Raw genomic sequence first — 13232 nt, forward strand, 5'->3', positions numbered from 1 at the left:
CTGATTTGCCTTTATATTTTTGTTCAGAGCAGTCGGGAATAAATACTAACTACCCACTTAAAAAATCCGAATTGTGTCACACGTGAAGTGGAAAAATCCATTGGTGTTGAGACTTTGCCCTTTTGATGTCCCTAATCTGAGGCTCTCAGAAGTTTTTCCGTTAAGAATTCCCAACCGACAGTCTTCACCTTCCCAACCCAGGGGTTTATCAAGGTCACAGCCACAGCCTATGTCACACACACATGGGGACCAGAACTGCTGAAACCTCCTGCGGTTTCATTCCCGTGTCCTCACGGCCCGAGCAGGAGGAGCAGGAGGAGGAGGAGGAGCTCTTCAGCATTTACACCGTGTCTTGCTCCACAGCCAGCTCTCCTGGGCAGACCTTGCTCTCCCAATACCCCACTGGGGGTGGAAGCAGCAGAACCGATATTTCCAGTTTGTCTGAAGGACAGTATGCTATGAGAAAAAAAACCCTAAAATACTATTTAATAGTTCAGGGGGATTTTCTTGAGCATATAGTTACTCCTGGCTATTTATAGCACTGTTATTTAAATATCCCAGAAGATCCTGTCATCAGAGGTTTTTTCATGATTCCTTTGAAGAACAAACCCATACTTATTTGAACAAGTCGCATCATGAGAGTTGTTTTTGTACCCTTTCCACCCACACAAGCCTAGGAGTGATTTTCATTTGAGAGCTTGTTAAGCAGAGGAGCAGCCAGCTGAAGAGCCCCTGTTGCAAGGCACAAAGAAGTCACACCTGAGAATTGTAGCTCGGGTGGTGGGACAGGCATTTCCCTGCTCTGAGAGGGGCACAGCTGCAGGAGCTTGGCTCTGGCCCTTCGTTCTGTCACACAGGTGGCTCATCCATCACTTAAGGCTGAGTTCAGGTGTTCTGTCCCTGTCCTTAGAGCAGCCCAAGGGGAGGACAGACACACATTTGGTAATGGTGTAAGTGACCAAGCAGAATCCAGTCCTACAAGAGGACCTAAGGGAACAGGAATCTCACCTGGGACAGTGCTGGGGCACCTTCACCAGCAGCTCTGAGCCATCCTGGGCTGAGCCATCAACAACTTGCTTTTCCTCCTTGTGCAGTTTTCAGTTCCAGAACAGAATGCATTCCCCAACTTCAAGTAAGTTCTGCATTTTTACTTTATTATTTGCCTTTGTAAAATATTTCAGCAGCATCAGCTGGGCAGGGATTTTGAAGCTATTTCCTTAGACAGAATTGCCTGCTCCAATGGTGCAATTTTCCCCTAAATACAGTTTTTCCAACTGCATATGTAACTAAAATAAAACTTTCATTCCTTCCCTGTGGCTACACTGTATTTGTGATCTCAAGTAGCAGGGAGGCTCCACTGTCCAAAAGAGGAACTTTAGGAATGTTTTTGACAGCAGTGATTGAGCAGGTGCTGCTCAGGAACTGGCTCCTGCCTGGATCCCACTCCAGGTCTAAGGAACATCTCCTCTGAAGTAAAGAAAATGAAATTTAACACTTCACACCCTGCTGCTCTTCCACTTGTGCAGCCCCAGCTGGCAGCAGGAGCACAACAGGAATCACCTGTCCAGGTGTCAGCAGGTCTGTCTGTTCACCATGCAGGAACAATAAGATGTCTCAGAAGAAGTCAATGCAGTCACACTTTAATGTGTCTTTACATCCTTTTACGATTCACAAAGTCAGAATATAAGTACTTATACACTTTTAATGGGGAAGTAATGTATCCCCCTAAAAGAAAAATAGATGTGATTAATCATTTGTCAGAGAAGTTGCCTGACAGCTGAAACCTCAAGCTTCTAGGCAAAAAAAGCTCAAATAGACAAATTATACTGAATTGTTCTTTAAAGACCAAGCAGCTGTTTTATTACAATATTAAATTTACATTTTAAAAAGAAATATTCTGATTTATTATTCAGTTATGATAATCTTATTGAAGTGACATGAAATTCATGACAATGGGCTTTCTTCTTCCTCAGTCACCGCAGGCAATCTCAGATCTGTGCAGGATCCCACACCCAGAGCAGCACCAGTCTGGGAAGACAAACCCCAGACACTCAATTTTAACTGGAATCTTAATTTCCCCAGAAATGTGGGGTGTTGGGCTCTGTAACTGGGTTGGGTGCCTTGGTTCAGCCCCAAAGAACCCACCCAAACTTGTTCCAACAGAGAGAGGACATCAGCGTCCAACCCTGCAGCCCCGGAATGACCTTCAAACAACTGGGAGCAGGTTGAATTTACATTTTACTTCAAAAAAAAAAGGGGAAGTACATACATGAGGGGAGAATGGGGTGAACAATAATTATCTGAAAGCAGATTTCCACCATTCTGACCCACAGCTCCCACCAGCCTGGGACCAGCGGGCTCTCCAGGCTCCCAGCCTGGCTTTGACAGCACGACCAGGACTGGCATCCTGGAAACCCTTGGGAAGCCGAGGCTGATGGAAGCAGTGAGATCATACACAGGGTGAGTGTGTCGGACACAGCTTCTGGTTTAAATGATGGAATGCACCGGCAGGAGGGAGAGGAGTAGTTAACAGTTACTAACACTAGAATAATCAAATTTGTATGTTATACATATACAGCAACTAACTGCTTTACAAAAAAAGCAAAATAATACAATATATTGTCACATGTATTTACAGTGTAGTAAATATACTTTTCTGTCAAATTTTACACAAAACCTATTTACAGGTGAATATACTGCATAAAAAAAAAAGGTGGGACCAACACTCTGAGTGACTGTCTGTGGTTTGTTGCATAACAATAGGACGTGCTTTGTGACTTCGGAAAAAATTAACCTTAGGATGAAACAGAAAAAGCCCTAAAACCTACAACCCGGGTCAGGTCAGAGCCAGCCCTGGCATGAGCCAGGGGCTCAGCCCTCAGACTCAGTGAAATGTTCCCTGTCCTGGGAAACCTCATGCACGGGAAAGCAGAAACGTCGGCATCATTACAGGTAGGTTATGCACTATTCAAATACTACTGAGTTATCTTTAAGTCAGGGAAAATACAAACACAAACAGAATGTTAATTGTCTTTACAGTACTGAGCTGTGGTTAGTGTGGGGCAGGGAACGGGCTCTGAGCCAGGGGGTCACACACGCTCCCCGGGAGGGCATTACATGGTCCACGTGTTCCAATAGGATTTTTCTGAATTTTCAGTTTTCATGTCAGAGCACAGGGACTCTGGGGTTGCAGCTCCAGCCCTGTAGCAGAGCCTGGAGCAGCAGAGCCTGGAGCAGCAGAGCCTGGAGCAGCAGAGCCTGGAGCAGCAGGCACTGCCAGTGGCCTGTGGGTTGCCCGGAGCGTGGGGCACTGGGGACGCTGGGATGGGGCTCCTGTCAGGTCACACCCACACTATCACCAGCAATAACCTGCTGGTCACCAGAGAACAGAGCAGCAGGTGGAGAAAGAATGGAGCAGCCCGGGATGGGAGCAGAGCTCCCAGGGATGGGATGGGATGGTGAGTGCTCAAACAGGGAGAGAACAAAGGAAGGAGGATGTGAGAAAGAAAAAGAGGCAAATCCCAGCAGCGGCTGCTGGGGGGAGTGGGAGAGCGATGTAGTGACAGTAAGGCACTCAACAACTAATTACTGATGGGAGTTTAATCATTACACAAAGGCCATGGTTCCCTGGGAGCCAAGCACAAGCTTCCCAAGCACCAGTACTAGGAGACAATGTTCCTGTCTATCAGGGCACACATGATCCCAAATCCAACCTTGGCCATCAGCAGTCCTTACACCTCAATTCACCTGTTACCTGACACAGGTGTCTGATACCTCTGCTCTGCCAGAGTCCAGCCCTCTCACTGAACCTCTCACACAGGGAAAACTCCAACCGACTCCTTCCAGGAAAGAGGAAATTCAGTTTTGTTCACTGACTTTAGGAAGACACCATTTTTTCCAGCTGGGACTGAGAGCCTGGAGTAGTTCTCACAGGGAAGGTGACTTTGATCCCTGTCCCCTCTGCTGTCACATCTCTGTGCTGCAGAGAACACAGCACTTCTGATGGAGGGACACTTCTGACATGGGCGATGCAGAACAGTGAAGGGCTTGCTCTCTGCCCAAACCAAGGCAGTCGGGCAGTTCCTCTGGAATTACTGTTCCTGTCTGCAGGAGACCTGCTCATATGAGAAACAACTGAAAACAGCACACCACCTTTACAAGAGGTTGTTTTCCTCCTACATACAAATCCTCAGGCTTCTACAATTCCTTGTCCTCAGCAAAACGGGAAGGGCTGGAACCAGCTTGACTGGGGACAACCCAGTGCAAACCCCAGTGACACCAGGGGTGGCTCCTCACAATCTGAGTTGTGAGATGACAATGGTTGCTAACCTGGGGACCCCAAACCCAAGGCTTGAGCCCCTGCTCTGTCCCTGAGCCCAGCTCAGCCTCGTGGCTCTGCTTAGACCTCACTCTGTGTCACCAGTGACCACGTTCCTGCCCTGGTGCCTGCACCACCCGAGTGAGGGGATTTGGTTAATTGCACCAGTTCATCTTTCTAGCCTGTTTATTCCATGAGTGCTAATTCTAAGTTTTCCTCTTGTTTTGGCAAACTACTTGCATATGAAGTTTGTGTTCATAGTTTTTCCAGGACTGTAAACAAATTACAGAAATTGTTATTTTATGAATCAATACAATAAAGGTATTTTTATTTACATAAATGTTACATTGTTACTGTGTGGATACATGGGAATTATGTGCTATAGCAATAAATTGGAACCCTTAATTGTACCATTCTCTAATAATTTAGCTGTGGAGTTTGATTTACTGAAAGCCACTAACGATTGCACTGGAGGACTGGCTTTTACCTAATGGATATACTTTTTTTTCTTTTAAAGCCACTGAAGGATTGTTAATTCCTACCCCAGCAGAGGGATGTGAAACCGAGAAGCGGGTCTGTTTCTGAGCAGGAGCCGTGTGAGCCCCAGGGACACAGCCCCTGCCTGGACTCCAGCTCGCCCCGCCCGTGCCCGCGAGGCACCGGAACCGCAGCGGGACCAGCCCCGGGACCGCGGCCGCAGCGGCACCGGCTCCTGCCCGGCACCGCAGCCCCGACAGGGGCCGCAGCCTCAGGTTTGTGTGAGCCCCGCAGGAGCCCTGAACCCAGCTCGGGAGGGGACTGCGCCTCCGCCAGACCTCCCTGGGATTGGACACAGTGTCAGTTAATTTAAATTCATGTACCTTGAGCAGACGTGGCTGTTTCTGTCCCTGCTCGGGCAGCACAGGGGCAACTTTGCCACGCACTATCCCCCAGAGCCGGGTATGAATCCATCCCATTTTCCCTCCATTCCCCACGGGATATTCTGCCAGGAGCTCTTGAAGGTGCACATTGTTGGGAAGGGCAGAACTAAAGCAGGTGCTACAATGACAGCTCGAGGCTCAGTTCCCAGGGATTTTCCCCGGTACAACTTCCTCAGGGAAGATAAAGTACAGCCAAAAAAAACCCAAAATGCTTGGGGAAAAAAGCCAGTTTGTCCAGTCTGGTCCATATACAGTCCAAGTGTGTGAAGCTTGGTCTGGGGAATGAGGGACTCCTGCAGCCTCCTTTTCCTCTCCCCTTTATTGCTAATTACCTGAAATTTAACCTAATCCACCACTTCTGTTAAGCTCCTTGTACTGCAGCTATCATGAACTTCTTCTCAGTGTGGTAAAAAAAAAGTACACAGCTTAAATCTTATAGTTTGGATTAAAACCAGGGTTAGAGAAACCTCCCCGGCTCAGGAAGCCACTATTACCTTGAGGCGTGCAAACGGGGTTAAGGATCAACACTTCCCTTAGCAGGAACACCTGAGGCCAGAGCAGACATGGCAGGGCTGGGGAATGGCTTTGGATTCGAACAGGACTCGGCTCTGCAGCGCTACCGAACTCCAGCCTCGCCCGGGGCACAGGCGTGGCTCTGAACACGGCTGGAGCCCAGCAGGGGGATGAAGGAAGGCGTTAACTCAGGCAGTGGGTCAGGAGTTGATCATCTGGCAACGCGGCTGGATGGGAACGGTACAGGTCAAGTGCAGCATCACACCCGGTAGAGGGCCCTTAGCGAGGGGCCGCGCGTGTCAGTCAGGTCCAAAAATAAAAAATAAAATTAAAAAGCGACAATCACACGATCTTTTTGATGCTGTGACGCTTGAAGCTACCGGCGCTTCGCTGCTTCTGCACTTGGCTGGCGGAGCCGTGGCGCATCCTCCCGCTGTTGGCGTGGCCGGCGGTGGGCGAGAGCTCCACGTTCTCCTTGTCGATCCCTGCGGAGACACGAGCGCCGCGCTGAGCCCGCCGCCGGCAGCCCCCGAGCCGCGGGGATCCCGGAGGGGCCGCTCCCCCTGAAGGCCCGACCCCGCCGAGCTCCGCCCGCCTCCCCGCCCGCCACCGCCGGGGCGAGTTTAAAAAGAACCAAATACGATTAGAGGCAGGGAAGGGCTGCAGAGCCGCTCGCTCCTGCCCTCCAGCCTGTGGGGCCGGTGGAGGGCAAAGGGAGAGTAAAACCAAGAAAACTTGGCTGTCCTGCTGGAAACAAGTCTGCTTAAGTGAAGGAAGGAGGAAAACACAAACCACTGAACTGACTCTTAATGAGTAAAGAAACAGTTTCCTAAGGAGGGTCTTGAAAGGACACAGGCACAGAGAAACTGAGGCTGGGACTCTTAATGAAAACTGTGCTGAGTTCAGCCCCACCAGTGGCAGGAAGAGGCTTGTGGGGCTCAGGATGAGAATGGCACCAGACAGATTTGTGCCCACAAACTTAGACCCTCCTGAGAAGCTTGCATGTCCTCTGCAGGACCCTGTCCTTCAGAGCAAAACTGTTATGCTTTGCTCAAAGTCTCCCATCAAACAAACCTCAAAACTGAAGTGCTTTAGTGAAGACCCCACGCTTACACAACAGTTAGAGCCCTCAGCAGTGGCTTTGGGCACTCTCACTGCACAGCCCAGAGCTGGGCTCAGTGCAGCCCTGCTCCTGAGCAATTGCTGCTCTTGATGCTGACTCTGCTGTGAGTTAACCCCTGCCACACTGAGTCTGCCTGGTGAGTGCTCACCAACACCTCACACCCACGGGACAGGTGCAGCACCAGCAATGAAGAGCAGGATGGGTGGTTTTATGCAAGAGGATACAACTACAATCAGCAGCAAAAATTAGGATGTCTGACAGCAAATAGAAAGGTTAGAACAAAGTTCTGTTATTGTAAGTGACATATCCACCATTATGTGCAAGAAATTAATTGGTGTTGTCATTAGTGAGAACAAAGAACACCTTCCACACTCAGCACAGGGACAAATGTGAGGGCTCCAGCCAGAGGCTGCACCTTCCTCTCCTTGTGTGGGTGGCAGCACAAAACTCCCAAACTATGCTGAGGACAGGGACAATCCATGGGCATGAGCAAAAAACCCTCTTCTGCAGCTTTCTCTTCTCCACACAAAGCAGAAATGCAGAAGTGTGCAGCTCCTGATTTACTGCCCCACTGTCTGCTGCAGTTTAGTCCAAACTCATGTCTGTTAGCCCGTGTGTCCCTGCAGTCAGAGCTGAATCCTGGCCAATCTAAGGAGCTCACACCAAACAGTTCATTTCAGCTTCACACGTGCAGCCAAGTGATTTCCATATTAAGCATCCCTCTTGTTACCAGATTTATTCTCAAGGCTGTGGGTGACTTTGTCTGCTCTACCACCAGGTATTATTGGCACCCCTCAAGAAATGCACCAGCTTAGCACTTGCTGAAGCCATTCCCGTGTCAGAAACTGCTCCTCATGCCACAGCCCGGCCCTAACGCAGCTCAAGCAGCATTTCGTGCAAATACGATGAAAGAAGAGAGTACCTGGATGAGGCAGCTGCATGAAAACTGCAGACTTAGAGCAAGGCAGAGAAGCTTCACAGACACAGAATGAAAGAAATCAACGTAAGTGAATAATGTCCATGAGACTGGGAAGTGGAGGGAAAGGAACAGAGATGGTGACAGACAAAACATTTATAAACAATGATTCTGCATAGTTGTTTCCAGATGCAAGAAATGAATTTTTCATGTATCTGCAACTTAGTATTTGTAGCCATATTAAAAAAACTCACTTGGCTGAAAATGTTTCTTTTAACTGAGTACTGCTGAACACGTGGCCTTCACACTGGTGTTTTAAATTTAATTTCCAAGCAAACAGTGCTCAGAGTGCCAGCAGTGTGTTGTTTCAGACTTACTATTAACCTGAACGAGTTCCCTAGTTCCCAACTCTGTGGAGACTCTTAACCAGCCTTTGACAAAAGCCATCTGTTTGCACAGCACTTGGAAGGAATGTTTGACGAGTTGGATTAATTCCTTCCTCTCAGCTTGTAAAGGAAGAGGGAATGGAAAGTGGGGCAGAAGGAAGGAGGACATTTACAGAGCAAAATGCTTCTTTCCCTTGCAGAGAGCCCAATCCTGCACCATCACCTCATCCTTGGAAAGGAACTGCTGGAGCTGCCACCGATGCTGTGTTCCAAATGGAAAGATGCTGCCCAGAATGTCCTTCCACACTGACTGCAAGGTATGTTCCCAAAGAAACCCCTGTTCCCAAATAATTCCAACAGCCTTGCCTTACTCCTGCTGCTCCTCTGAACCCTGAACAAACCGTCTCAGTGCCTGTGAGCCAGGGATCCCCTGCAGGGCACATGTTCCAGTATAGGTGCTGCTGTTCTGATGCCCTTAATTCTCTTCCCTTCACATGGAGTGATCTGGGAGACAATTTTTGTGCTAGATAAAATCCAGGATCTGAATCAACAGGGTAACAGCTCAGGAACAATTTAATATTCATTTGACTCCACAATGCACCGCTGTTTGACATATTAACACATCCAAAGAGCCAAGGAGGCTCCTAAAGCAGGAAATTCCCATTTCCCCCACCCAGATGGAACCAGAAGAGGCACTGACCTGGGGAGTGCTGGGAAGTGGCAAGTGAGGTCATGGAGTTGGAGAGGTTGAGGTTTGCAGTGATGCTGAGCTGGCTCTGCACCGCTGGAGGATACGGAGAGGTGGGGGTCAGGAGAGATTCTTCACTGGTTTCCTCATCAATTCCAGGCAAATATGTATCAATCAAGGCATCGAGGAACTTTACAATCAGCTCCGCATAGTCCGGGATTTGGGTTTGCTGTGGGAGATAGGGGGAAAAAAAAGTTGTTCTTTCCATGTCAGTTTGAGCTTTGCTCCAGAGCTCACTCTCAAGTCCCTCTGTTTTGCCTGCAGATTTTCAAGAGCATTTGATGTATCTGTAAAAACTCATTTGTGGCCTTGTCCAGACCAATCTAAATGTCCACACTGCAGACCAGGTGTCAGTGTGATCTCAGTGTGTGGGAGCCCAGGGCAGGAAAAGGGGCTGCAGAGCCCCTGCCCCAGCCCCACACCTGGGCCACCTCCCTTGGGATGGCTGGACACACGGGCAGTGCTCCACTGGCTCTGCTCCAACACAAAATTTAGCCTCTTGGAATCATCACTCTTACCAAATTAACCCCTACCCTGTCAGATACATGTAATGGACTGACCCCACGAGCAGGAAAAGCTGCACTCACATACCTGGCTGCTTTTACCCCACTTTGGTAACTTATCTATCACAGCACCTGCTGCAGGCCCAGGGCTGGTTTTAGCCCTGGAGGTGCCTCTGATGCTCTCTGCTCACTTATATGAGAAGGATGCTCCTTATGAGCATCTTTGCTGCAGCACCAACATGCCCAGAAAGGCCAAACAGCCCAGACCCCAAAGAGCTCTTACCTTGGAGAAGGGGCCAGCAAACCTCCACAGCCCATTAAATCCAAAACCTGCAACAACAAATGGAACACCACCATGAAAGCCCAGCTCTCACCTGACAGAGAACAGTGCTCCCAGTACAGCACTTTAAAAAATGGAAAAATATTTACTCTGTAGATAGGATGTTTGGTATTGGGGTGGAGACTCCTCATGGTACACAACACTCTGCACAATCCCATGAATTGGATTCAACAAGTTTGGGTCCTGGCACAGCGATAAAAGGGTATTGATCTTGGAATCCAATAAATTATGCCTGAAGAAAGAAAAAGTGGCTTAATTTTTGGTCATTAAATAAAATAAACCTGCAGTTCCCAACTGACTTTAGCAACCAGCAGTTCAGGTGGGATTTTTGCCCCAGCAGTGATTTCAGAACACAATTCCCAACTCTGTTCCATGAGGACTCTAATGATGTGCTCAGGTCAGTTTGTGAACACGTGCTCACCTTAACTTATGACAGCTGGGTTTCCTTTACACATATTCACTCCAGCAAAACTACAACAGGTGTCTAAAGAAACACCCAAAGAGCACCTGCACCAGGCTTTAAATCAGATTTGAAACACCTGGGGCACAAGTTAAAATCAACCAGCATGGACAGACTGCAGCCTGTAACCTCCACATAAGGCAGTGCCTTGTAGATGCTTGTCCTGGACCAGAGACCTCTAAAGAAGAGCCAGGTACAGAGTTATTGTAACCAGAACTTCAGGTACTCACACAACAGGAAAGACCTTTGGGAAGACAACGCTGGCTTCTGCTAAATACTCGTAGAGGATGCGCTGGTCAAACTCGTCCGTGGTGTATTTCACCAGCGTGGCCTGCCAGGGAAGGAGCTGTTAGTGCACCTGCGTGGTTACAGCCTTTGCTTAAAGGGTTAAACATTTCTGACTACCAGAAAGCAGTGCTAGAAAAGACTGATTTATGTCTCTGTTGAGAAACAACAGAACCAGTTGGCAACAATTTGTCTTTTGCCAATAAATATATCTCATCAGTTTTTTACACAACTGAGCGTAGCTGGAGTGGGAACTGCAGTGGTACCGCTGAAGCAAGTGCTATCAGACTGCACCTCTTACTACTTTTAAACTGAATCATCCTGGGATTCCAATAATGCTAATTTCTTTTAAACTATAATGTATTAATAAGCTTTTGTTATACAAAATAGTTTGTCATAAACTCAGCCAGGAAAAACTCCTAGGAACATGTTTCTTTTGCTGGGAGTTAAAAGGACATCAGAAAATAGCAGACAACACACAGAAGAAAGCTTACAAGAACTGTAAGCAGCAGAGCTTGAATTTTTGGGTCAGTCAGAACTTCTTCATCCAGGAGGACGTTTGACTCGGAAACAGAAACTTTCCGGAGGTGTGGGTGCTGCTGTGGTGATATTCTCTGGGTTTCTGCCAGATAAAAAAGAGCAACTCATCCAGAGCAAAATAAACCCAAAGCAAGACAGAATCAGGTTCTGCACACCAGAGTCAGTCATGTGCAAACCTCAGAGCTCACCGGCCTCGTCACAAAGGTCAAAGCAACGACTGCGCTGGAGTGCAGCAGCACTGCACCACTACATGGGATGTGTTATCAGATGGCAAACAAAAACCCCAATTTCCTCTTCAGTGAAATACAGGCCCAGGGGTGTAAGTACCAAATTTAGGGTCAGGCAGATACAAGAGAAGAACCCTGGTCTTGCATTGCAATTGGGGGTGAGGGCACAGGAAGCAGATGGGGGAGAAGATGAAGAGAGGCATTCCAGGCATCAGCTCACGTTCCATCTCCTGCAGGAATTTGCTGCTGGGGCTTATTAACTTATAGAAGGCCAAATGCTATTTATTTCATTGCACTCCTATATGCAGTCCTTTAGAGCTGCCCCTGATTCTGCACCTGTAAACTGAGCAGCTCCAGTGCAGCTGCCAGAGATATGAAGGCTGCACCCTGCAGAAGCCACTGCTAAGAAAAGTGCTTCTCCCCTACCTTGGAGTAACCTTGGTAAGTAAACACCGAATTTAGAAATAGTCCTTTGTATAGATATACAAAGCGTTTACAATTAGTATTGTTCTTAAAATGTTAGTCCTGTGTCTCACCCATTTCATAATCATTTTCGGCTACTCTCCTCATTTTGGGAGGCGTTGTGATTCCAGATTCCATGTCTTGCCTTTTAGGAGCCTTTGTGTCCGATATCAAATGGTCAAAACTTTTCCTTGTACCTAAAAACAATTTATCAAGCAATTAAAAACATTAAACCTAAATCCATATTCTAACTTTTTCTGATTTTCTGGCCAAGCTACTCCCCTATCTACCATGTGTTGACAGGAATCTGTGACCTTTTCACCATTTTCAGGGATGGGACAGAAAATACGATCACACCATGCCGCTCTCCATCACAGCTTCCAGAGTGCTTCACAATACACAGGAGGGAGCATGCAATTAGTCAGGGGGGCATGCCATGGACTCCTGGCCCCCACACGGAATACACATGCCAGGACGTGGTTACTGAAAAGGAAGCAGGAAAGGGCTGGAATGAAGGAAATGCCCCTGTTCTTCCACCTGTGTAATGCCAAAGGGCTTCCACAAGTTCTGCAAAGCAACTCAGCTTGTTCCTCTGATACATGAGTTTGTTGTAAACATGATGCACTGAGAAGCCATGAGTACAAATCAGATTGTTTACACACATCTACCATGTTCTGGGACCATCTCCTCCAGCCCCAACCAGAGTACTCAATGGAGCAGCTAAAAATCCACCTCCTGGGTTTGCTGGGAAGGGCTGGGACCACAAAACTGGCACTAGGCACCTTCAGGATCTGGAATATCTTGTTTTCTCCACTTCAACATGCACATCTTGAGCATCGCTCTTGCTCCCCCCCATCATGGCCAAAAGAACTGAGTCCTCTTTAACTGGCCAGTGCCCTGAAATTTGCATTTTGCAGAAACTGCATTTATTCCTCTCAATCGGGAATAAGCCCTTAAAGCCAGAACTAATACAAGAACATTTTTCCTCCAGTAATGCTTCCCAGGGTATTCTGTAGACAGATCAATAAATTAGTTATGTTAATAACCTAGAAGCTTTTTAGTGTTGGCTTGTGAAGGCTGCCCCATGTCCAAGCTCATGGATTTCCGGGTGCGAGGGCTGATCTGTCCCACTGTTGGGTAACTGGCAGCCAGGTGTCTGTCTGACCCCTTGGGGGATGACCAGGGCTGGTGTTCCTTTAGTGTCCTGAAAGTGCAGAGAAATTCAATTAAGAAAATCTTAAAACTATGCTATTTAGGCAGAGGTTTTTCAAGCAGCCAAACTATCCTTTCTTAAACCCATCTTTCCTACCCGGTTAATTTCCCCAAAAGACGTAATAACAAATAGCAATTACTTTGCTTGCAAAGATGTCTGAGCTACTGAAAACAAACAATCTGATGTGAATGTGATGCTGAAGGGATAAAAAATAAAGCCATGAAAAGAACACAAGCAAATCAGCCTATGGGGCAAGATGAAATATATTTAGTAATCAG

General features: G+C 47.7%; 1 protein-coding gene across 2 annotated transcripts in view; it reads right to left on the minus strand.

Annotated features, from left to right (window-relative positions):
* Positions 1-1609: 1609 nt before the first annotated feature.
* Positions 1610-13232, minus strand: part of NF1 (neurofibromin 1) — a 71458-nt gene continuing 59835 nt past the window's right edge. Inside the window, exons 51-58 of one of the 2 annotated variants that reach the window (XM_030962390.1) lie at positions 12788-12945; positions 11816-11938; positions 11007-11134; positions 10458-10558; positions 9857-9999; positions 9711-9757; positions 8877-9093; positions 1610-6236 (exon numbers count right to left, since the gene is read on the minus strand). In XM_030962390.1, coding sequence (XP_030818250.1) covers positions 6094-6236; positions 8877-9093; positions 9711-9757; positions 9857-9999; positions 10458-10558; positions 11007-11134; positions 11816-11938; positions 12788-12945 — 1060 coding nt within the window. In that variant the 3' untranslated portion in view covers positions 1610-6093. The remainder of the gene's footprint in view (positions 6237-8876; positions 9094-9710; positions 9758-9856; positions 10000-10457; positions 10559-11006; positions 11135-11815; positions 11939-12787; positions 12946-13232) is intronic. The other variant, XM_030962391.1, reaches the window with a different exon arrangement.

This window comes from Camarhynchus parvulus, chromosome 19, assembly GCF_901933205.1.
Source record: "Camarhynchus parvulus chromosome 19, STF_HiC, whole genome shotgun sequence".
NCBI lineage: Eukaryota > Metazoa > Chordata > Aves > Passeriformes > Thraupidae > Camarhynchus > Camarhynchus parvulus.